We start from the raw sequence: 26964 nt of genomic DNA on the forward strand, positions 1-26964 counted from the left end.
TTGAACTAATTATGTTGCCCTATCGGACGAAAATACTTCCGCAGATTTCACTATTTATTTTCATCTTCACGGAGAGAGACGTGAGTTGGAGGGGAACTTTTCAGGAGGGGTGCAGAATCGTTTGTTTGTTTGTTTGTTTGGCTTCCTTATAGGCCTACATGATGAACGTGAATATGTCTTGCGGTCTTTTCATCGTACGGAGGAAATCTTGAGCTGTATTTGTCCGAAAAAGTGTGGGGTGAGAAGTGGTAGGAAGTATCACATTTTTGAACTGGGAGACGAATTAGCGAATAAAAGGTTGTTCCTGGTTCCAGTTTTTAATATCGTTGGGAGTTGTTTAAAAAAAACAAGACAATAAAATTGCTTCAATTGTAGCTGTAAATTATGTTTCGCCTGGTTGATTTAAAAGACAATTGAACGAGAGGTTACGACGCCAAGCGGATGCCGAAATCTGTTTAATTTCGGAAGAAGGTGCTTGAACTTAAAAGAATATTGAGATATTCAACAAAATGTTATGTTCTGCTGAACACCTAAAACGACTATTATGACTGTAGGTCTTATTACTGGCACATATACCACATATCCATATGTTTTTTGTATTCCTCAGATGGAAGCACGGTCAAATTCAAGAATAACTTGCTTTGCAAGAGTGTCGCCGCCTTTAAGAGGCAAACTCTTGGCGTCGTCTGCGTTTCAAATTGAGGTGTAGTCCGATAGGCGCGCGCCGGATCACCGGTCGACGATAGACTTGGCAGGATCGGGCTGTCTGCTGACGGCCGGGCTGAGATACGCGCCAAAACTTTGAGGATTCTCGTATCGGTGAGTATTTTACATCGCAGACAGCGTCCTCAAAGTCATTTTACCTGTTAGCACGCACGGCTTCAGTGTTGTTCAGATGAACAGAGACTATCTCGTCATCCATTTGGTTGGGTACATTGAAAGTGATACATCTACCCATGACCCAGAAACGACAAACAAACAAACAATCATACAAAGTAACAATCACAAAAAGTTATTTCTGCAATCCTCATTTACCCACTGTTATAAAACCTGATGCAGGGGATTTTGAACAATGATTGTGATTTCTTTCAAATTCATCCTTTCGTGTAATTAAAGAGAAAATTGCCACGTGATCATGACAATTAAGTGATCTTTGGAATGATTTATAATTCATGGTGACTGGTGTAAATCGTTCCGGGATTGATTTGATACGAGATGTGGCAATAACGCAAATATAATCGACAGTGTGTGTGTGTGTGTGTGTGTGGTTTTTTTTTAAATAAAAATACAGGATTACCTCATCAAAAGAATTTGAGAAGTCAAGCATACAACCGTGACAGTGCTATTTGATATAATTCACATACCAAGAGTAATAAAATGTGAAAATGCTACATCTTAAATCTAAATCAATCTTGGTTCTGCTAGCTCCACGTGTACGACCCGAAGGCAATGGAATCGTTTGTAGAATAGATTACATGAAATTAAAGTTTTCCAGACATGTTTAGAGGACTAGTTGAGTAATCATTGTTAAATCTATTCATTCATTCATTCACTCATTCATGCATTCATTAATGCGTTCGTTCGTTCATTCGTTCATCCATCCATCCATCCATCCATTCATTCATTCAATATCTCATTCATTCATTCATTCATTCATTCATTCATTCATTCATTTATTCACTCAGTCACTCATTCATGCATTCATTAATGCGTTCGTTCGTTCATTTGTTCGTTCATTCGTTCATCCGTCCATTCATTCATTCATTCATTCAATATCTCATTCATTCATTCATTCATTCATTCATTCATTCATTCATTCACTCATTCAATCATTCACTCATCCATGCATTCAACAATGCGTTCGTTCGTTCATTCGTTCATCCATTCATTCATTCATTCACACATGGATGTGAACACCCTGATTAGAAAAGCGGATTGTCATGGAGATCCACTTATACAAGGACGACAAGTGAAATATCCAGCCAATAATTCGTCCAAAAATCACTAGCGACTCTTAAAGGATAGGGCAGATAAATATATCCGACTTCTTTGCCTAATGGGTTATATTACTTGCTCGAGACGATCAGATTTTCGACACCGACTAATCAGAATCTTCGGAGAATTGGCGACCAGACGTACAACGTATAGTGTACTCGAATTGCCAATATCGAGCGGCATAATTATATACTCTTAGTCTTACTTCAAGACCACAAATCATAAATAGCGGGTTTCTCTGCAAACCCTGCAAAAGGGCTCTTTGAAACATCACCCATTGTTACGGTTGTAGGCTAGCCGAGGATACTGTTAACCTGATCCTGGGTTGAACGAAATAGCGCAATGGTGCATTATACTACAGAGTTGACTTAAAAGTGGAACCAATGACGATTAGCACATAAACACTACTCATATGACACTCGTTGCCTATATAGGTCCTGCATTAGCTGCAAGAATCTTGAAAGATGAAGGAAGCAGAGATACTACTACTACTACTTCTACAGCAATTAATACTCTACTACTACTACCAATAAGAAGAAGGAGCAGGAGGAGGAGATGAAGAAGAAAAAGAAGAAGAAGAAGAAAAATGATGACAATAATGATAATAAGATGATGATGAGGAAAAAGTATCACATTAGCTTGAGCGATTACTTTATTTTTTTAAGTAGGCCTGCTCTCGATCTTTTTCAGATTTTTTTTTTTTTTTTTTTGAGAAGCCAAAAGTGTGTACGTGTGTGCATAACAGGGCTCGGGTTCTCGCGGTTCCAAGTGAATAACAGACGAAGTGAACAAGTAATAGACTACATTTCTTGCCGAAAAAATCTCTGACTGTATTATTCATGCCTTTAGTGCAATTAGAAGAAGAGTGAAAAGTGCGGACGGCGCTTCCTCAAGATAACTATCCAACGTCCTTGACGTGTATCAACACGATCACCTTAAAGTCTATTCGACGCTTTGATCACTAACACTTAGCAGCCGACACAACTGTCTGAAACGAACTTTTAGGACAGCTAGAAATGCCCTCTTTGAAAGACACCTGAGGATTTGATTGTTGTCTGCCTATCGTCCGCCTTTTATCAACCAATTAATCCGGACAAAAGTGTCCCAAAAGTGAAGTACAATTATCAAACCCATCACGGTCCGAGAAGACCACCAGGGCAAGCAGACGCCACGTAATGACGCCTCGGTACCAGCCGACGTAATTAGGGCCAGGTCTAAACAGGGAAGCCTACTCTTCAAACACATTGAAGGCGGGAGCCTAACAATGGACCGGTGTTTATGGTCTAACTGTTCGGGCCCTATTGTCGCGCGCTTCTCTTGAAGACTGGGTTTTATTATGAGTTCTAATCACAGCCACAGCTCTGGAACAATGTCGTTTTGGTCGGGAGGATTTCGTTTCGCGTATACACTCGAGTACGATTACGGTGTCTCTGCGGCACAACCGGACAAAGCTTATACAAACCCCTTGTGACAATAACATTACACTCCAAATCGACACCTTTCAACCCCTCTCTAACATACATACACACCTACACACATACCTATAATATGGAAGTGGAACATTGGGTCCCATCTACAACTACACACATAACCAAACAAGACAGAACTATGTCACTGAAGGCAGTTTAACAGGATGTTTGGGGATGTTGATCAAATTTCCCTGGTTTACCCGTGAGATTTATGTATCCAGGGAATGTTCATAAATTTGGGGTTGGGGTGTTTTTTTTTTCTTCTTCTTCTTCTCCTTCGTCTTCTTCTTCATTGCAGACGTGGATGCGACGTGGATGTCTTGTGTGATTTCCTCTATCTCGGAACTCCAACATGGCAAATCCCGATCATTTTGACATTTTTCTGCCCCTTTCATCTCGGAAGCTATCGATACACAGATGGATAACATGTAGGCCTACTCTTCTGTGTCTAACGCCGTCTTGCGGCAGTTCACTGACTTCCCACATTAAAACCATGGACAAGCCATGATATTAGCAGTACCATTTTACATGCCATCAATGCCTGTGAAGAAGAAGAAGAAGAAAAAAAAATTCGATTTGTTCGCATATCGATAATGCTGCAGAAAGAGAGGGGGCAGGATAGATGGGGGGAGGTGGGGCAGACAGAGAAAGAGACGGGGTGAGAGAGGGGGAGAGGGAGAGCGAAAAGGACGGAGTTTTGGGGAAAAAACTACTGGAGTACACGTCTTTCAAACTTGCATGCGAGACGTAGGCCTTCCATTCTCCTGAATCCCCCCCCCCCCATTTCCTCATAGACCATGAAGGCCTATAGACATCTTGGATATTATTCAATTGCTAAAGTTAAAATCATCCAGGGCACGCGCTGGGGAGATAATGTTCCTAATAAAATCGGTGACAATAGTCGATGTAGAACCCCCCCCCCCCCCCCCCCATCCTCTCATGGGACTAAAATGTTCGAAACGCACCAGAACATGACAATCGCAGTTTGTGGGTGCAACGCAGACGTAGCGAACTCATGAATGGTAGTAAAAGCCCTAGGTGCTTGAAGCTCTTCAGCATGTGCGAGCATGAGGACCCTAGGGTCCATGGTACGAGGAAAGACTGACGTGCTTGCTCGACGTGTTATGGGAGCGCTTGTGAAGAGGTGTTGAGAACGAATGGTCAGTGTTCACTTTTTCAAGTGTGTACATGTATTATGTTCAGTGTTAAGTTACGTGTCCCCCTATTATGATAAATATTAGGTACTGGCTCAAGAAAATAATGTATCTATTTTTGCAAGGCGAGAAAGATACTTGGGTATAGTGTAGTGACACGCGGCTGCCGGTTCGAAGCATATTACGCTACGGTACATTCGTCAAACAGTTGTGTGTCAAGCAAGGGGTTGCGAAACGAAACACAGAAGAAGCAACAGATCAAAGGAATACACAGTAGAGATAACAACAATAAGAACACATAAGGGGACACTGCTTACTTACCAGTGACAGAAGGCTACCGTAGTCTTCGTCCAGGTCGTCGGGAAAAACGTTCATGTGAATGTATTCCTCATTTGTGGTATGGGCGGCACAATCCACGCCCGAATGCAGCCACAAGCCGCATAGGAACAAGACTAGATTGGTCCACATTCTTAGGGTCTTTGTTCTTTCGCTTCTTCCACAGAAAAGGGGTGATGAAAACATAAAAATCCAAGATTCGCGTTTCACCAAATTCAGAATTTTCTCCTTTTTAGACTAGTCGCTCAAAGCTGCAGTTGACACCATTTTGTTGAGCATGCAGTAATAGTGATAACATGTTGAAATACAGATGCACTCTATCCGACATGACGGTAGGTTACACAAATCATCACTTTTCTTCTAATATTTCAGTATCGGTAAGAATACACTTGATATATCAGCTGCGTTTGAGGAGTCTCACATTTTGCTCTGGATTTTTTTTTTGTCACCTAATCAGACCAGAAGAAAGAGCGATTCACAAATATATCGCAGGAATAGTGTCTCCAAAAGCGGGGTGGCGGCTCTGAATTCTGCCCAGACGAAAAAGTCTATATAGATTTCCCAAGGAAATGAACTTCAAAACCTCATTTGCCGCGGACCATAATGTCGAAGTATGGACCCTTCTGAACCGTCCCTCTTGTTAGAATGCCAGGCAATTGCCAAGTAATCTGCTGAGAATCCTTAATGGTTTGTCTTCTCACATTTTCTAGATGTCCTTGATGAAATGAAATAGCTGTGTCATCACACGCACAATGGTCGAGTGAAAGACACCAGCGTAACGATCCATATAAGTGTCCATAAAAGTCCAGAGAAATATGTCGACTGATACCGTCCCTCAAGTTTTCAGACTACTACCGACTGACATTCACATGGTTCGTTTTCTTGTTTATGATTATCTTTGACACTCTTTCTTTTACGATTGTAAAAAAAAAAAAAGAAAGAAAGAAAACGTGTCGCAGAATATAAGACTCGGTCCCGTAACACACGTGTTCTTGAAAGCTGTTTGAGGTCACACACGGATTTTATTTGGTGACAGAACGAAGTGGGAGTACGTGTAAAGATTCCCACAGTAAAATAAAGATCCTTGAATAGGGGCTAGAAGGAGAGAGAGGTAAAGAGAGGCAGACGCGATTCCGTGGTTGAAGAAAAAACGCACTCGATGTTTCCACCTCCCCTCCGTGCTCCGTGCTACGGGCAAAGAAAAAAAAAAAACCGCAAAAGGAGATGAAGAAAATGCTCCAAGGTTGCGGGAGTTGACACGCGAACAGAGAAGAGACGGGCAGACCCCGGGATCGCTGGGCGTGATGCAATGGACCCGCACTGCGGTGTCCGTCAGATACAATAAACCGAGGAACGTGGTGAAATGTTTCAAAAGGGCGCACGAATGCTGGGGGTAAATGTGAACAACAGAAATAATACCGCTCCTCTCACGATCGTATTACTCCGCAAAGTAAATTTCGACTCCTGTATGTTTTTTCGCTTTTTTCCCTTCGTCTTTTTTTTTTTCGTCAACACGCGAAATGACGGAGAAACAGCTTCTTAAGTCCACCAATATTATACCAGCAGTTTGTAATAGTCGGGAATTCAACAATGTAAAGCATGGCAAAGTAATTCCAAATTTGACAATGGTGAAGACCTCGCCTCACTAACCGTGCACGTTTCTATGATAAAATTATCCTTCGATTCAGCTCCAGCAAATGGCTACAGAACGCCAGGGTATTGTCGTGGTGATGGTCGGTCGCTGGACGTTTCGTCTTGAATGAAGTACGAGGCAGGGGGAGCACGGCCTTATCCAAGAACCGACTTCAGTCTTCCACTCGATCCCGAGTGACGTTGCCAGTAGTATTGACCAATCACAGGCGTCACAACTTCTTGAGCACCTCGCCGAACTCACTCAACCGGTACAAAGTGATGGTGAACTCAGATTTACGAATGTTGTCGTTGTTTTCTGTTTTGTTTCATTTTTTCCCTCCCTCTCGCAATGTCACACTTGCTATTACCAAAGAACCGTTTAGCTCATCGGAGCGGGAAAGATTGTGAGATGGCGTCGAAGATGACACGTCGATTTGAAAAGTACATTTCCAATTTGCTGGTCAGAAAGACTGGAGTTGATCGATGATTCATGGAGTATTGTTATTACCCTGAAAAGTCAAAGTTAGACCGGAGCGGCGGTGAGCCATAGCGAGCGCTTTTTTTTTCTTTTTCCATGTTTTTTTTTACAGAAAGTGAAAGATTCAAGTCGGCTACCTTTCCAGGAGTTTGTCAGAGGAATGGGAGGTGTCAAATCCATAGATACAATGATGACAGTGTGACTGTACTGTATACCTGCATGAATGCTGGTAGTATACATGCATACCTCAAGCATATTGTATCCAACAAAAATTAATATATGATGAACTAGCAAGTTCTTTCTATTGTTAACATTATCATAACTTATGATACACTTCCTTCTTCTCTAATCTGTTCTGGGAAGCAACCACGACGCTACAAAAGATGATATATTTCTTGTAGAAGTCTTTTTTTTTCTGGCCAAAAATATAGAGTGTAATGAAGGTGGTGGCATTACTAATAATGATTTATTTCAGGGGGCCTGTTTGCTGATACGTTTTCATAAAAGATGATACTTGATTTTACTTGCATTATTCTGATTAAAGATATACTATACCACTTTATCAGAACGTCCAAATGAAAGACAGATGAGAAGTTCTAACATTCAAAGAAGTTCTAGCATTACAAAAAAAAAAATACCTGCCGCCAATCTTTATGTAACGCTTCTTTTCATGGTAAAAATTGACTCATAAACGACGTTTCTTACGTTTTAATTTTTGTGTATACAACAGTACAAACGCGATGGTTACGTAAATCCTATTCAATGCGTTGACTCTTGGTGATTTCTTTGGTCGTGATAATATCATACATTATCATTATATTCTCAATAAGTTTGCTGCGTTCGAAAAAAGTGAGGGGGAACAGGATTTATTGTTATCTATGATTATCTTTTTCCCCTCATCAACCAATCAACAATGGCCCTCCTTACTTTGACGATGGTCGAAACAAATTGGTGACATTTGGTTAGTTACTTGCAAAATGATGTGAAAGGAAATCCAAGAAACTGGCTACTAGGAAACTGAAACAGGTGTGATTTTGCCTTTTGGTGCTAGACGAGCTGAGAGACTTGAATTTCACGATGTAAAAAAATAAGTAAATCAGCAAGAATGAGTTGTGAAGAGAAAAATTGAGTGAGTCACTACTTCAAATTCAGACCCAATGTTACAAGCATGTTCTCCTTCACCATTCCCATCCTAATTATTCATTTCTTTTTTTCCTCATCATTATCATCTTCAGCAATATTATCATTATTATCGTCATCGTCATCATCAACACCCACCCAAGTGAAAGAGAACTGCAGCCTCAACACGTTGAGGCGATTAAAACGCTGTGCAGTGCTTGCCTGTAGAGGACGCTGTTAACATATTCGATGATGAAACAGCATGAAAAGCGAGCAAGTGTGCGAAGATTGAAAATGGAAATGACTCGTCTCTTTCTCTAAATCTTTCGAGCTCATGAAAAAGAAACATATATGTATATATATTCGTTTATTGATAAAGATATAATCATATTCAGTTATCATTATGCATCAATAGAACATCAATAGACAAATTTGGCTTCCAGCAATAATCAACAAACTGGACCAAGAGCGAACCATTTTACGACGTATAAGTTCATACCGTCGCGATGGTATGAACTTATACAATTTTTAATGTTCAATAGCCCTGTACATTAAGTTGCTAATATCATTATCATCTCTATTGTTATCATGGTTAATGTTATTGTTATTATCATATGATTATATATATAATTATATATGTGTATTAATTTTTATTTCATTTGTCATTATTATTTATAAGATGTGTTATATCGCTGTTTGCATCGTACATCAGATTTTTGTTTTCATGATTTAGATCTGGGAGTCAGCTGTGAGACATTTTTGTTTGTTTGTTTTCTCTGCGTTGTTATCAAAATAACAGTATTAAGCTGATGAGAAGATGACTTTCCTTTTTCTTCAAACAAACAAATAATAAGACACTCATAAAGATACCCCAAAAGACTATACATTGATGATAGAACAGCATAAGACAGGAAAGGTTAAAACTGTTTGCACAATGTCAAAAGGCCCTGGCACAGAAAGGGTTTGAGCCTGATTTTGCATCTGTAGTTAAACCATCAAGAGCTGTGGGAATTCTGCAGTAAAAATTATGATATTTTCATATTCAAATTGGCAACTCTGAATTTTACTGCATATCTTATACTTGAGAACTTGGAACTAGGTAAATTCATTAAATGTGCTCACCCCCCCCCCCCCCTCCAAAGAAGAAGAAAAAGAAGAAGAAGAAGACGAACAACAACAACAACAACAACAAACGAACAAAACACCTAGTGTTTAATGAACAGTCAAACTGCTAAGTTAAAGACTGTTTGGATATTATGAAACATTAACAGTTAATAATAAAAATCAGTATTTATTTATGAATAAATGTAGCACCATACAACAGTAATGTGGCTTTAAATAAGGCCCCGCTTCTTGGCCCACCGATTGAGAAACTCTTTCAGGTGGGGCGATGTCGGCCAAAAAATAAACGAAAAAAAAAATTGTATTGTAATTTCTATGTAACTGGACCTCGAAAAACATTACAGGAGCCAAAGTGGGCCGTGGGCTAAAAAGGTCAAGAAGCCTTGGTTCGAAGGATTCGATGGGTTAAAAAAAAAGATGTGTTTCGAGAACATGTAAATTTTACTGTAGGAAGTAATGATATTAGGACTCAGGAGTGCAGATATACGTATCTCTAGGATATTCGAAGTGTCGTTTCTATAATAAAGTTATTATAATCATTATGTGAAAAGTCAAAGAAATTAATTCATTTGACATAGTCAATAAATCGATCGGCTTCGCAGTCGAAGAAAACACCACTTAGTATTGTAATGGAATGATAGATTAGGTTTTCGAATTAAAGGAAAGAAACATAAGTTTGCATGTCGGCAGCATACGCCCTATTGTTGAACAAGAAATCTACCAAACACACAATATATCACAAGAACACAATGCTAATTCTTTTCATAATGGACTGACAGTAATAGTGACAGAGACTGAATTTTAGTTGTCTAAAGTGATGCTACATAAATCAGCAAATAAAATAAACTAAAACAAAACGCAACAGCAGCAGCACCCACATTATGCATGATTATATTTCTACTTCTGAATGAAATTTATATTGATTTGTGCGTACACAAAGTGAGGGATGATATTACATTAAATACTGCCCCTTTTTGTCTTATATAATAAAGTGAATACAGTTAAGTGTACGTTTCTGACCGACATTCATTTCATATAAATTTGCAATTCTTAGTCTTCTGACAAATTGACCCCCTTGCAAATAAACAAAGTTTTAACTGAATGTGTTTAGTCAACCAATAAGAAAGTTGAGACGCCATGACGTCATCATTGCACCTGATTTTTTAGCTGGTATCAGTGTCTCATAAACACATGGGACATTCTAAATTCCAAATCTTTTTCGGTCTTATGTCCGATATCAACGAAACTCTTGATGTCGTGTGATTTTGATTTTTGCTCTTTCTGTTAAAGTTAACTTTAAAAAGGAACTCGATTTCACCGGTGAATCTTTTTTTCCCCTGTGTTTTATGCCAAATACTAGGCTGCAAAATTGGTTCGTTTTTATCTTGTATTATTGTGTAATTACATTGAACGTCTGCGAGTTACAAAAAAAAAACAGTTTTGACTGGGTAATACAGGTACGGCAATTTCGTGAAGATCGCTTAATTCTCGCTGCAGTAAGCAACTCGAAGGTCCGTGTTTGCTCATGACCAGCACGCCATCTTATTTATTTTAGCCTCTGCCTTCTTTCCACGGCCATGAGCAGAGAACAAAATGGATTCCTGTAAGGATAGACAAAAGCGAAACAAAAAAAAAGAAACAAACAACACCAAATGTCTCTTGAAACAGCGTGATTACTATACAGAGGCCTCGTGTTTTTCGACATATCGAACGTGTTTGTGTTATTTCCCTGTTTGTTGCTGAAGTAGTTTTCATTTCGATGTAGTTATGACTTGAATTCCATTGCCAGAGGATGGCGTGTCATAATCAAGGGTCCTCCAACCCAACCAGCGGACACCTTGACGATAACTACGCGGCCAGGCCTCCGGTGTCACGGCTTACTGCCGCGGCTCTCCCCGAAAAATTCTTCCCCCCGCCCGCGCGCTGCGGGCAGCAACACGTGTGGCAGACTCCAGCCGCCGCCTTTCTTCCCCGCTCGACAAGACAGCGAACGGAAGGTGAGAAGACTGACAAAATCGACCAGCCCTGACCGCCTGCTATTGAGCATAGTGACGCGAGTACCCCTGTCCAAGCCACAGCAAAAAACACCGACCCCCAAAAGGTGGGCGCTCTCACAAAAGCGCCTCGCTAATCGAGCGGCAAAACCGGAAATCGCTTTCGACATCATCACTCCAACTCTTCTCACCTCGTTTTATTTACTCACTCTCCATACACAGCCTGCCTTGCTGTAAAACTTCGCAGCTTTGTTTCCGCTCAGCAATAAAGGTGCGGAGGAGAAGAAAAAAGTCCCGCGCATTCGGTGTAAAAAGCTCTACGCCTATAAAGAGGCAGGCAATCTGGGGATCACAAAGTCAACACTTCTCAAAGAAGTTTAACACCATCTTTCCTATTATGATCCAGGGATGACGATAAATATACGATATGTTGGATGGTGTTTACTTCCGATTCTTTCTCTTTCTTTTTTCCCCCCCAGACCATAGAATAAACTCTTTTAGGGAGCAATTCGATCCGCCGGGTGATACTCGAAAATCCTCAGCTTTTCTCAAGAGGAGCTCTTCTCAACCGTAACATCTGGTCAGACCAGCGCCGCGATGTCGGGGCAGTATGGAAACCAACTGAGATCAGTAAAATAATAGTTTTTATTGATGTGGACGGCCATGCAGCATCATGAATATAAATCATCATTTTTTTCTTTTTTATCATTTACTCCTATATCTTCTTCCGCTTCCCCCATCTTTATTCTTCTCTTCTTCGCTGTAATGATTTCTATTTTCGCCGGCGTGCGATCGATTCCGCTTTGCAATCATTCCGAAACGAGGCAGTTGGTGCCGCCATCTTTGCCCGTCTGCGCGACATGGCAGGTCGATACGGCGGGCGTCAAAGTTTCCCACATCTGTACGCGGGAGGCGCCACCCGCCAAAAATGAGAAATATCAGCGAACGTCGGGGGAAAAAAAGAGGAAGGAGAAACACACACACACACACATACACACACGCACACGCTCACCCTCACACATGTTATGAGGATTGAGCACAAAGTTACAAGCGTCCTTTTGATTCCAGAAAGATAAACTCTTGTCCCCTCGTCGTCAGATCATCTTCGCCGGGTTTAGCAGCTGGCTCGCTGTCGAATCGAAAGCCGCTTTTGCGTCCCCTGGTTCCCTTCCCACCTAGGGCATTGATTTCGGATCGTAATGGCACTCGCTGCCTCGGCCCGTGGCGCGCTAAAGGAAAAGTTTTTATCGACGCGGTGTCATTTTGCGCGCCTTGTCGTAAAATGCTCGCTTTCCTCGGGGGAATGGGAAACGTTGACCAATCTTATTCTCGCTGGCCGTTGTGATATCACCCCTCCAGCTCCACCAACAACCTTACGAAGTTAAAATCATCTTTGTTTTCTTCCCTTTGCTTTTTCCAAAAAAAGGTATCGGAATATTGATCTCAACCATTAAACACTGTGAAACGTTTCATTTGTTACATTAAGGAAAAGAGATTTGAGAAACAAACCCTCGACTCCCATCTCCCATCTCTTTCTTTAAAGTTGAAAGTTTTTTTCCCTTCTCTTCCTCTCGACCAACCAGCACTGACTTCAAGGAGTGCTCTTCCATTAACCCTACGACTCCCACTGGAAACGTTTTGGTACAGAAAGTTGGCCCTTTTCGCGCTCTGAGTGCCTATTGGTGCCAATTGGTTAAAAAAAAAAAGAATGCACTCTCCAAAGTTTATAGTACAGAAAGGGTTAATAGGTGTGTAATTGTTGCAGTTCTGAAAGGCTTATAACTATCCCAAGGCTGAAGAGGGACATAGGATATATATATATATATATATATATATATATATATATATATATATATCTTTTTTTTTAGGTTAGATATTATCGATGTTTTACCTCAACCCCCTTCGTCTGTCATCATCGTGTTATGTATCAATTAGTGTGGTTTGAGGCAATAAGACCTTGATCAGCAAACACGTTACAGCGGTTTCATCTTATACGAATCTCTCAAATCAGACCAACAGGTTTGATCAGATCCATTCCTTACCAGTTCTTAAAAATAAAGATCATGAATGCATTGCGCAGAAAATGTGGCGCATCAAAAAAACAGGATACCATTCTTATTGTCAGTGGACCATTGGTTTCTTCCTGGTTCCGAGATTTAAAAAAAATGTATTTTATCAGACAGACAGCACAGTTGCTTAAAAAGAAAAACATTTCCATTATTTACATTGGGTTGTCAACTTTATGATTTATCCACGAGCTCCCTGACCCTCATTCGATGTTCCAACGACAAACGAAGTGAATCTTAATCGACTTGTCGTGATTTTTTAGCCGGTGTAGCGTAAAAAGATTGGTTTAACCGTCAAACGTTAGTTTTCTGTCCCTTGTTTCCATGGCAGTAGAAGCAAATCCAACACTGGTATTATTACAGTTGTTTGAACTCTGCTAAAAAGGAGCAACGAAGTTGAAGCATCAATGAATGGTTTTTAATGCTAACAGGGTGTCAAGCGTAAATAAATGAATAATCAGATATTGAACAAACTTCTTGCGGTCATTGCACGTGTATTACAAGTGGCCCTTGCTCTGAACAGTATATTCACGTAGCTGTATAAATTACAATATGTTTTATAGATACAATATGCACGTAGTCATACGCAGGCGAATATGTGGACGAGTTTCTGCAGATATTTGTATGCTGTGTGCTCGTTGATCCAGTCATCAGTCGACACTTGAATCGTAGAAGGACTTTCTTGTTGTTAGGTTAGGTCCTTTCGTTCAGTTTACACATAACATGAATCTACTTTTTCTTCCTCTCTGATTTTGCAAATGCAACTTGAAGCGACCTGACAGCAGCTGCATAAATCCGAGTGGGGCGTGAAATAATTTGTCGATTATGAGGGCAGACATTCACCTGTATTTTATGAAATGTTTGCTCGATTAAGGTATTTAACCCCAGTTTGTTTTGATCTTCCTCTCCATGCGAGAATACATGATCCTCGTATATAAACCCCTCAAAAGACCCCTCAGAACTTATTTGGAGGAGTTTATATTATAGGTGTGATTAATGGCGACAAAGGATGGTAAAAAGATGGTAAAAGTCAACGTTACATACATCAGCAAATACCACATTTATGTAGAGATTCCAACCAAGAAACGGGTCCATCAAGGACTGAGTGTTACAGAATTTATTGGGAAGAGTGCTGTCCACACAATATCGCAAACTACATGTACTGTTTTGAATGTCTTTGTCAGGAAAGCAAAAACAGTTTCGTTGCTAAATTGAGATAACAGTGATTTGGTGGCGTTTTGCCTCTTTTATATGTTAGGCCCAGTAATAACAACAGACCAGTAAAACAATTATATCCTTTATCTTCCTATTATTGTACACGGCACATACCAATTTGACTTATTTTCTTCGTCTTCCTTTAAAATACTTCAATTTCCAACTAAACAATATCACGATAATCTATCCAGTTGACAAGAGAGACACATTACAAACAGGGGCGGATCCAGGAATTCTGTAAAGGGGGGGGGGGAGGGGGGGGGGGGGGGGCGTGACTTATATTTCTGGTGCCACTTCCGGTTTTCATTTCATTTTTTCTTTTTATTTCCTTTGTTTTTAACGAAAATTAAAGGGGGGGGGGGCTTGCGCCGGTTGCGCCCCCCTCTGGATCCGCCACTGTTACAACGAGAATTAACCATTGTTGGCAGTCATTATCATTAGGCAATTCTGCCGGGGTCTGACAACACTTATGGAGAACTATTGTGACTCGACTCATGAGTTCGGTCTATCAGGATTGAAATTTCAGTATGTCTCAGATCTATCTTTAGTTGAAATTCATAACATATTGAATAAACTCGGCATAAGTTCTCTACTTTGTACAGTATCACCCTTTTCCCCCTAAGCAAATTGCCATATAAATAGCTGTTCATGTAATAAGCGAAAGAACACGGACAATACACCAATAACAAAACAAGAAGAAGAAGAAGAAGAACAACAACAACGACGACGACGACGACGACGACGGCGACACCAACAACGATAACAGCAACAACAACTCGGGCAGATTGAGCTAAAAAGATCGTGCGGACCGCTTTGTGAATCTATACCCCGACCACTGTACATATTATATCAGAGCGGTAAGTTACTACTCTCATTCGACATTACATTGCTTGATTTCTTCGTTACCGACGATGGGTTTCGCTTCCCGTCTGCTGACATATTTCTCTCAGAATCGTCGAAATATTTGAAAATCCACACTTCTCTTTCTAGAGGACCATTGTATACTCAGGTGTGTTCCGCTCCCTGAAGGGGGCGAGGGGGCGTGGGGGCGGGTACCCCCCTGTCACCCTCCCCGGAGCGACGGGTGGCGGTAGGATATTAATCCGCATTGTCATCGAAAGTGGAAACGTTACACTGCCTTGCACTCGTTCGGTGTTTTGAAAAGCGCTCGGACGTCTCTGTAGGGCGGACGGTAATCCAGCAAGCATCCGATGGAGAAATCGGAAGTACATTAATCTTCTAGCGGAGCACGTCATATTTGTGAATAATGCCCAGCGGATGGGGGTGGGAGGGAGATGAGATGTGGTAGACTGATGAGGGAGGTATAGGAAGGAAGATGATGGTACAATGTAGGATGAATTTGCTGCGAACATCAATGCAGAGTATACAAGAAATATTTATGTGAGATGAGTCATTTCACTAATTCCATAAGTTATAACAGTGCTTTTGTTCTGAGAAAGAAGGCGGAAATAAAGAGAAAAAGCAAACAAACAAACAAACAAACAAACAGTCTTACATTTGCTTTGAGTGCCAAGAACGCACGTTACAGAAAACCCCAAAGCGCCGTACACACTCCCCTGCACAAAAAGGATAAGTATGCGCACGTATTCGTGTTGTGCAAATTTATCATGTTTATAGAAGTGTATCCCACCTGCATACTAGTGAAGAGAGTCCCCAAGACAGACCCAAAATCCCTGGAAATAATTATAGCAAGGTTTAGGATTCCTACTTGTGAGTGTGTCTGTGGGGCAGGTGGAAAAGGATGCGATGCTCCACTGGCGAGTATATAAATCTTTCCGGGCCCACGTTAATGATAGTTTGATCATGGACCCTGTCTGCCTGTAGGGTCCATGGTTTGATCTTCCACAAGAAGAAAAGGACAGAGGCATCGTTCACTCTGGGGGAATATGTCAGGAGCCGTTCTGGCTCGGCGAAGGTCCTAGCATTGCAAAGATGCGGTAAAAATATCGCACCAATGCGAAGAGTTCTAAGTCTAGTAGGTTGAGCTAATATCCCAGCGTGATTTTTTTTTTGAAACCCAATGATCCGGGAAATATACCCTATTTTAAGCAGAATTCATTTCACCGTAAAATATGATTTTCATTCGTAGCGGGACCCTTTTCAGCTTCTGCTTAATCAACCCCTCTGCACTTGAGATTATGAAATCTCCACAGAATTAGTGCAGGACTTACAATGTTCTCGTTGGCAATGGGTTAGGAAAAGCTTAATAAAATCGCTCCCTAGTAACCATTGTTTGATTAAGATTTAATTAATCGATTCGGGTAATGAATCACTGCGAATTTCATTGATACTGGTTTAGAATTACCCCGATCTAATTTTTTTTCCTCCAATCTAAATGAATTTTTATTCCCAATAACGCATGTTTGATACAGATTCAAAGAAAACAAAACGTGCAATATATTACAAGAGAATATGCATATATTATGGAACTAATTGTTCAAAATAATTGCAATGTCACTATAGTCAGCTAACTAGAAGAACTTTGTGTGTGTGTGTGTGTGTGTGTGTGTGTGTATTCATTTGTTTGGGAATTTTGTCCAAGAAATCAAAATATTAGGAATTTATTTTTCCTTAGATGTTAAGGCAAAAGAGAATTTAAATTTTAAAGAAATATTAAGTAAGATAAAAAGTTTTTTAGGATGGTGGAAAGAAAGAGATTTAGCACTTATGGGAAAAATACATCTTATGAAAACATTCGCCTTGTCAAAATTAAATTATGTAGCATCATTTATTGTTGTTCCTCAGTGGGTATTTTCAGAAGTCGAAAAAATTACATTTGATTTCTTATGGCATGGCAAAGACCGTATAAAGAGAAATATTATGTATCAAGATTATGCGTTTGGGGGTTTAAGAATGACGAACTTTCGGTTATTTGTTAAGGCACAACGTATTATGTGGCTAAAACGCCTTCTATATGGAGAAAAAGAAGTTGGGTGGAAATTATTTTTTGACTTCTGTTTTAGTACAGTAGGAGGTAGATTCCTGTTTATGTGTGACTTTGATTCATCTATTATGACAGATAATGTACCACCTTTATATTCTGAAATATTGAAGGTTTGGCTCGATATCTATAAATATAGACAATTGGAAAATGAGGTTGTAAATCCAATAATATTTAATAATAGGAGTGTACGCATAGCAGGTAGGATGTTTTTTCATAGAGATTTATTTGATGCAGGAATAATTACAATACAAGATATTTTAGATAACGGTCATTTGAGATCTCAGTCACATTTTCAAAGCTTGGGTCTTGGTTTTAAGGTAGAAGAATTGCTTAAACTGAATGATATATTTAATGCTATACCCCAGAAATGGAAGGACTCTATGAGAGCAGGTACACTTCAGCAAGTTGATTCCACAAACTTTGACTTAAAATTGATTTCTTTTTTCTGGTCAGAGAGTAAATTTGCAAGTTTTAAAATCGAGAAAAATATATGAGGTTATGGTGGAAGATTTACAGTCATCTTATGTTTTACAAATTAAAGATGACCACAGTAGCTATGATTATACAAACAAAAAAATAAAAGATCTTTTTATTAAACCGAGTAAGTGTACATTGATAAGAAAATATAGAGAATTTCAATTTATGATGTTACATGGCGTAGTTTACACTAAGGAGCGTTTAATGAAGTTTGGTTTTGTAACAGACATCCTTTGCTCCTTCTGCCAACATGAGCCTGAAACTTATCTGCACTTATTTTTACACTGTGTTAAAGTGAAACCGTTATGGGAATTCACAATTAATTATTTTGATATAAATGAGTTAAGGAATATGGATTGGAGAGATATATTTGGGGGAATCTCGGGTTATTCAAATAGATCAAAATGTGTAAATACTTGTTTTATTTTAATAAAATACATCATTGTTAAATCTAGAACGGGAAATAAGTTACCCACTGGAGAAAAGATGCAAAAGATTATTGTTGAATTAATAAATGAGGAAAAAATCCTTGCGACCAAGGCTGGGAAGCTACATGTACATTTACAAAAATGGGAATATTTTGAGACTTCGTTGAAGCTACGTGCAACGTCTGTGACTTTTATGAAAATAGTAATGTTTCCATAGTATTCCACTCTTTCTTTTCTTCATTTTTTTCTTTTCCTTCATTCCTCCTCCTCTTCTTCTTCTTCTTCTTTTTTTTTTCTCTTGTGTTGTTTTGTATTTTCTCCCCCTCCTTTCCCATGCGTTCCTGTCAGCCTGTTGGCGGGCTGATTATATAACTTTATAAAATGGGTTCAAGAATGTAGCCAATTGGAAGCGCTGAAATGAGTCACGTGTGCGTGCATTATTTTCTTCAGGTAAGCACTAAAGCAGCGTTTACACTTTGGCGAGTTGACATGGCGAGCTATGGCGAGTTAAGGCGAGTTGCCAAAATGAGGCACTCGCGATAACTCGCGTTAAGCTCACCATGTAACTCGGGATAACTCGCGACAACTCGGCATGGCTCGGCGAAGCTCGTTCAAGCTCGGGACAACTCTCCTTGAAGTCGTGAGCAGTCCCAAAATTTTTGAACATGTTCAAAATTTTTGCTAACTCGCTGTAACTCGTGCTGAACTCAGCTAGACTCGTTATATACTCGCGGTACTCGCAATAACTCGAAAGAAGCTCGAGATAAACTCGTAATAACTCGTAATAACTCGCCATATTTGAGTATACGCGAGTGCATTCCGAGTTTACTAGAGCGAGATACGAGCACTGCGATCGTATTACGAGTGAAGGAGAGGTGCCCGCGAGATTAGCGCGAGTTCAGATCGAGCACCCCGAGTTACAGCGAGTTTCGTATGAGTTTAGTCAGATTGCGTTGCAAGTGCGTATTGACATGCCAGCTGAATAATAAATATCCAGTGTTCTATATTTTTCCATATATGTTTTAAAACGAGAGCACATTTTAATCGACCCCCGCATGTACACGTACTTTTAAAACGGCCATTGTCACTGTATTATTACAACTAGCAAAAATAGGAGAGGAATATGCCCCGACCCAAGAGATCCAAGAGTTGTGGCCATTCAGGTAGTTAAACACCAAAAGAATAATGTCATTCAAACAAGGGTAGAAGTAGAAGAAGTGCAGGAAGAGAGAATGGAGACGGAAGAGGAGATCAATGACGAGCAGAGACAGGTAAAAGAACAAGACACAAAACTAGACCAGGTCCAAGCTCAAACTACTGAGCATCAGGCCTCGATCGCCTGTCGAACTGGTTGGGGAGGAAAATGAACCCATATTTCTCCACTCGCAAGGTTCTCCGTCTGGCACCCCAGGGAAGACGGAAAAAAAAAAAGAACAAAGAAGTCCACCCCAAACAAGAAGTCCACCCCGAAGAGACGAAAAACACCTCACTGCATACACATTCACTGAAGAGCAAGAAGTAGAATAAGCAGAGTGGTACAGATATCACGATTGTCTGTATAACAGGCGACTAAAGTCGTACAAGGATACTGCAAAGAAGACAAGGCTAATCGAAGAGAAAGCCAAGGAGTATACGATCCGGTGTGCTTCGGTAAGTGAAGATGAATATTAATATCTATTATTTAGGGGGGGGGGCTGTGGCGGCAAAACGGAGTTTCGCTAAATATATTTTGTTGAATTCATTACCATGATACTACTATGATTATGATTGCCATAATTATCGAAAATCCTGTAAACAACTGACAACACGACATGCATAATATTTAGTCCTGAAAATTTTGACCCCCACATTTCGTTTATCCCGTTAGCTAGCTATATACTTCACTGTATGAGAAACAAGAATTTAATAAAGTTGTTTGTTTCTTTCCATTAATTTCTGTGATCTAAATTCCCAGTGTTCGATTTTTTTTTCAGCTGAACAGCTGAACAATTTCCTCAAGTCTATGAGGACACAGTACAGCCGTCTGACGAACCCAAAGTCTGGAAAGGGGACCAGAGACACACCTTACAGTGAGAGAGATCAGTGGATTCTCAATACATTCCGCGTCCTGGAGGGAGATATTGTGAGGATGAAAGGGAGAACATTGGGAAGGTTAATATGCATTTGATTTTATTAAGATCTGTAATAAGCTACATTTAAACAAAATATAGAAATCGCCATCGTGCGTCTTTCCTGTAAAAGATGTTGATCGAGTGATTTATTTATTTTTTGCAGACCTCTAAGGGACAAGTAGCATCCCAACCAAGAGAAGACGAATTAAATACTCTTCCCCCGACCAGGATACTGAGACTGATGGGCATGATGACAGCAGTGAGAATGACCAGACCACCCAAGAAGCTGATGACCCCCAGCAGACAATGAAGCTGGTTCTTCTTACACCAACTTATCAATTGTTGGCAAGGGCAAAGGCAAAATGAAAGGGAGGTGTACAACCCCCAAGGTGGCCTCTGAAGAAGCCAAGGACAGAGAACTGCTGGAAAAGGTGAATGTGAATTGTTGTTAAGAAAAGACAGTACGGATCGAGTAATACATGTATTTTATGAACAGTTATTACTTAATACAAGTACATGCACGAATAACAAAATGACTAATCCACCATATTGTTAGAGGGTAAAACTCCGTTCGTGTGTTTATCATGATAACGCCATGATATAAAACCGGTGAAAAGGATACTCAACACGTACATTAAGGCCACTGCAACATTGTGGTTGATCGATTTTTAAAAATATTCTTAAAATGAGCTGCATGGCCTGTCTAATTATGTTCAGATTGATTAAAACAACCAAGAATATGAAAATAACGAACGACACACATTCACTACCAAGATGTTTATATTTTTTTTAATCATTATCTGCTACAATAATAATTCCAGAACAGTGGGGTGAAGTTTGAGGTTTTCACCTTTTGAAGCACTAAATGATTCCTGTGAAGCATAATATTTTCAAAGGTTCAAAACATATATTCTGAAAACATGCAAGGACATGCAGCCCAGATTTTTTTTAATGAAAATTGTAATTATCATCTGCTAGAATAATAATTCCAGTACAGTTGTCCATGAGGTGAAGTTTTAGGTTTTCACACTGTGAAGCATAATTACGTTTAATGTTAACTTTTACATCCAAACATATATTCTGAAAGCACTTTGACATGCAGCTCATTTTTTTAACTGAACATAATGTTAAATACATGTATTACCTCTAACATCAAAACAAGAGATTAAACACGTAAATTGCGATTTGGACATTTCATCTCGACCATACAGAAACCTTATTTGTTTGAGTTAACTCCGTCAAAGTAAAATTATATGCATGCTTTCACGATACGCATTTCTTCAAATTTACATTTTCGTCAACCAGTTGTATCCGAGTAATTGAAAATATTTAATCTCAATGTTATAAAGGAGTTACTTACTCTTAACATGTGAATTTCAAACTGTTCTCAACTTCGCTGATATTGTAGTTTTGTATATATCCACCTACATAATTATGTTTGAGTTAATATGGCAGATGTTAAGGAATAAAGGTTCGCAAGTACATTTTAACACTCGATATTAAAACAAGCTTTGAACACTAAGTGTTGCAGTGAACAAAAATTTTGATCAGGCATTGTCCCATACACTAACATGAATTAAAATAACGCACAAAATTATTACTAAAATTATTCAGTTCTTGGGGTTTTTCTGGGATACATTAATAGGTGATTAAACATTATGATAATGAACATTGTTCTGTATTAAAGAAAAGGAACAGTAAAGTGTGTCATTAATCTCAAGATCTCAAAATATGTTTGAGACTGTGATTATAACTGTGATTTTTTTTCCAGTACTCTCGAGATAATTTCGTGATACCGTATAATTTGTGGTTAACTGCTCAATAACTTAATAGTTTTGTGTAACATGGTGAAATATAAACGATGTACCCTTATGAGTATTGAAGTGACTGGTATCCTTTTATTATGTTGTAGCTCCTCCAGCGAGCAGATGAGGTCAGAGATCTACGAGGGTCTTCTTACGCCTTGTCATCTCCCCCCGCAAGACCGTCCAGGTCTTCACCAGCTAACTCCGCCATCAGCGTCTCATAATTTATTATAGTGTCCGTACTTTGGCCTCCTCAACAACCAGGGTCTTGTCCAAAACCTCCTTTGAAGCATTTTGGTCCTCTCTTGAGCATCTCTTTTTCTGCGGCGCCTCCTTGACAACTGGGTCGCACCAATCGTGCAGAAGATCAGGGTCTCTTCTTCTTCAAGCAGAGCGAAAATGCTTCTGGCATCCATCTTTGAGCGCCAAAAATGTGCATTTCCCGCCCCTCGATCGTATAAAACTCTTATTACTCGTAATAAAATCTTGACAACTCGTTTAAAGCTCGCTTTAAGTCGTATAAAGGTCACTGCAACTCATACTAAGCTCGGTATGTCTCGTTTCGAGCTCGGTTCACTCGTACAGCGAGCGTAGTGAACTCGGCGTTGAGTCTTATATCATTCATGCAAATTCCAGAAAAAAAATTACATTTCGCGCGAGTTTGTGCGAGTTAACGCGAGTTGGAGCTCGCACAGCTCGCGCACGACTCGCGACTCCAACTCGCCAAAGTGTAAACGTTGCTTAAGAAGAGTCTCTCTTCCACCTCCCTGGCCTGACGTACGTCACAATGTTTTACACTAGCAGTGCGCACTCAATCAGTTGTTACAAGTGCGTCACGCGCTACTATACGCGCTGTCAATCCTGTAAACAACTTCTAGTTCGGGCCGCGGGCTGCCACAACAGCCGGCGGCCTTTCTTGTGCATAACAGTACGTGGCGTACGTATACTCTTATACGTACGTACAGTACTTAGTGTGCGGGATTTCCGAGTGCGACGTGCGTAAATGTTTGGGACGAACATCTTCGGACATCTTGACTTTTGAGCGAGTGCTACATGTAGCTGACTGGTATTGACCCACAAAGGTACGTGAATAATGCTGTTAGTTTTCGACCCATTTTATAAAACTAATGATGCACAGGATTATTTCGTGGCGTTAGTGAAGGTGCGGCTCACTCTCGAGTATTGACAACGGTTGCAAACATGCACTCGGCTGCGCCTCGTGCATGTCGCACCATTGTCAATACTCTCGAGCGCGCCGCACCTTCACTAACACACTCTATCCTGTGCATCATTAGTATAATAGTAAATAGGTAGAGTGAAATTGGCGTTGTGATTGGCTGGATAGCATCACGTGATTGTGCAAAAATTCCGGTATAGTGGCACGACCGTGCCACTATAACGCTGATTTTTGCACGGGGAATCCCGTGTTAATAAATAGGGGATGAGTTAATTGTTTACGATTGCTATCGTATGGGGATCGATATCATTTCGTGAAGAAAACATTACTCACAGGGCTATCGATAACAGCGAAAGCAAAATTGCGGGATTTTATATAGGTAGCGGTAGATAATTTCGATCAGACAATTATTAATGATCGATAATGTGTGATCGGAGGAAAATTTTCGGCTCTAACGTACCAGTAGTAACGTTAGTAGTTAACCGGTTAATCAAGCTCTAACTTCTATCGGTCAAAATGGCCAGTTTACCTCTTCGAGAGAGTGGGCGAGATCAGCGATTTCTATCTCTTTCTGAGGTGGAATTACAGTCTATCGTCGATGGAAAGGATTCCAGAAGAACCAAGGACGTTATTAATCACTCCTTGAGCATTTTGAGGGCATATTGCGAACAGAAAAACATAGATTTTTCTCGTGTGACCGAGCATTCTTCTTCTCCCGAATTGAACACTTTCCTTCGGACATTTTATGCAGAAGTACGTCGAGGCGACGGGGAGCTCTATGCCAAGCGGTCGATGATCACGATTCGATACGGACTTCATCGCTACTTACTAAAGCATCGTCAAGTAGACATTACGAAGGATGATGCTTTTCAATCATCTTGTGAAATGTTTAACGCGGTCCTCCACATGTTGAAGACAGAGGGGAAAGGTGTCATTCGGCATAAAGATCCGATCACCACAGAGGACATGGACAAAATAAGGCAAAGTTCTGCAGTTGACCCCACGACACCAAAAGGTTTGCAGAATAAGGTGTTTCTCGATCTCATGCTGCATCTCTGCAACAGAGGTCGTGAAAATCTTCGTCAGATGAAAAAAGATGATTTTGCCGTTGACAAAGATTCAGCAAATCAGCGGTATGTTCACCTTGTTCGGGACATGACGACAAAGAACCATCGTGGCGGTGCGGATGATGATGAAAAAAGTCAATGCGGCCGCATGTACGAAACGGGTGAGTCCGACTGCCCTGTCGCATCGTTTTGTGACTACAAATCTCGTCTGAATGAAAAATGTGACGCATTTTGGCAACGGCCAAAGGCAGCTAGGCCTGCAGGTAACCCTTGGTACGATAATATGGCTGTGGGCATGAATACACTTGGGAATAAAATGGCAGTCATCTCAAGTGAAGCCAAGTGCTCCAGGGTATATACCAATCACTGCCTCCGTGCAACAGCTATCAACAAACTTGATACTGCTGGGTTTGAAGCTCGGCACATCATGTCCATTTCTGGACATAAATCGGAGTCTAGCATCAAACACTACTCTAGGGTAGAGGAGAGTCAGAAGAGGAGAATGAGCTTGACGATCGCAAGCACCAGTACAAGCAGATCTGAAGAGGTGAATGTAGGCCTACAGTCAACCTTGCGTAGATCGAGACCTAGCTCTAGTGGGACTAACGCTACTCCTAGTTCTGGCCCTGTTCAGCTACAGATACAGCGTGCCGGTAGTTCTACTGCTGGATCTAACGTTACTGATAAGTCTACTGTCACTTCTGGACCTACTTCAAGCACCACTTCAAATGTTGCGCCTCCTTCCCCACCACAGTCATCTCAGCTGGATCTCAGTCAGCCAACTGCATCTCCAGTGAACATATCTACATCTGTGAGCTCTCAAATGCACCTTCATTTTCACAATTGTAAAGTGAAAGTAATCTACAATCAGAAGTAACATTCCAAATGGAAGACACTAGACTAACTAGAGAACGTGTTAACGCTACTGTGAATATGTTCCATTGAGTGGATTGACCATTGTTCCAGTTGTGCATTCAAGTTTTCATTGGAATTTCAGCGCATTCAAGTTCAAGTTTTTGGTGTTCATCTGGATTTGGAGCTCATTTTGTTCTATAGGTAAGAAACTTGAGTATTTTAGATCTAGACCTCGTTTTTCTAAACGAAGTAGGAGTGTGGTCTAGAACTAGCGCGGTTAGACCTAGATCTATAGATCTAACGTTAGAGCTAGAATATCTAATAGTAGACCAGGAGGCCTAAGCTAAGGACGGTAGGCCTACTAACGTTAGAAGTGATCTAGATGTACATATCGGTTAGACCTCTAGCTCTAGACCTACGCAACATGCATTGGTGGCCTAGATCAAGGGGCCTATTTACTATAACAAATAGTGCATGTTCTATTGATGCACCAGTACTGGACTATAGAACTCCAAATACTAAATTATCCCTCGTGCAGTTCTATTCACCTCGGCCTGCGGCCTCGGTGAAACAAAACAGCACTCGGGATAATTTAGTATTTGTCGTTCTCTAATCCAGTATAGTGCATCATAGAGCATGCACTATTTATATAATATTTACTATATTGTGATGTGTAGGCAAGAGCAGTTTACCAAATTAGGTGCATGTGTATGTGTGTGTGTGTATGGGTGTGTTTGTGTGTGTTTGTGTGTTGCATGTGTACAGATAGGGGTGGGGGAGGAAACAGGAAGGGAGGGAACTGGTGGGGGTGGTCATAGGGACTCAGGAAGGGATATGAGTTAGTAGGTGGGCGGGTATTGGTTGATTATGGTTCCATTATTTATTACTGTATAATTTTGCTGCATAATTCATTTGGATGATTATTAAGATTAATGCTAGAAGAATTGAATTATCACTGTTAAATTTAAGCAATTTTTTTGAGAGCATAGGGGGAAGTGACTGTATGTAAATTGACAACTGTTCATGAAAATGTAATTTTTGTTATGTCATTATGTACAGCAATAGCAAATTTGCTATTATGATCACAAATGTACATTTTCGTCATTTCAATTGTAAATGAAAATTGTTATTTTTTTTCTATTACTTTGAATGGAACAGAATAAACATCGTTGAAAAAAAAAGTGTGTGTGTGTGTGTGTGTGTGTGCTTAACAGCTCCTTCTAGATTTTGACAAAATTCTCTTTACTTTTTCGATGATTATCTTTTAATACGATTCTCTATGATAGGGACTTTTGCCACTTATAAGCTTCTGTCATTCTTGATAACATACTTCTAGAGTTAATAGTAATTTTTTAGTAAAATCGACGTGCTCGAAGTAATGTCGATAAAATGAAAATCAAGACCAATATAGGAACCGATACATAGCCAAGTTCATCCCCATAAGAGGCCAAGCATAAGCTTAGGCAGAAGCGAAGGCGAACAAGTAACTATTATTATTA

At 40.2% G+C, this 26964-nt stretch overlaps 2 protein-coding genes across 2 annotated transcripts in view; one reads left to right on the forward strand and one right to left on the reverse strand.

The window, feature by feature from the left end:
* LOC139727040 (adipolin-like) overlaps positions 1-5086 on the reverse strand; it is a 67423-nt gene extending 62337 nt beyond the window's left edge. The window contains exon 1 of the mRNA XM_071638022.1: positions 4940-5086. Within this exon, the coding sequence (XP_071494123.1) occupies positions 4940-5086 (147 nt within the window). The remainder of the gene's footprint in view (positions 1-4939) is intronic.
* An 18973-nt stretch (positions 5087-24059) lies between these two features.
* On the forward strand, positions 24060-25487 carry LOC139727027 (zinc finger MYM-type protein 2-like). The gene is made up of 3 exons (XM_071638008.1): positions 24060-25137; positions 25190-25206; positions 25257-25487. Exons 1-3 carry the CDS (start codon positions 24060-24062, stop codon positions 25485-25487), a joined length of 1326 nt encoding a protein of 441 aa, XP_071494109.1.
* The last annotated feature ends 1477 nt before the right edge of the window (positions 25488-26964 follow it).

The sequence above is a fragment of the Diadema antillarum genome, unplaced genomic scaffold (assembly GCF_040938485.1).
Source record: "Diadema antillarum isolate AM-2024a unplaced genomic scaffold, OU_Dant_1.0 seq00000112_RagTag, whole genome shotgun sequence".
Lineage (NCBI taxonomy): Eukaryota > Metazoa > Echinodermata > Echinoidea > Diadematoida > Diadematidae > Diadema > Diadema antillarum.

Coding starts and splice junctions, on each gene's coding strand:
- LOC139727027 (XM_071638008.1), top strand. CDS start 24,060: ATGGCCAGTTTACCTCTTCGAGAGAGTGGGCGAGATCAGCGATTTCTA.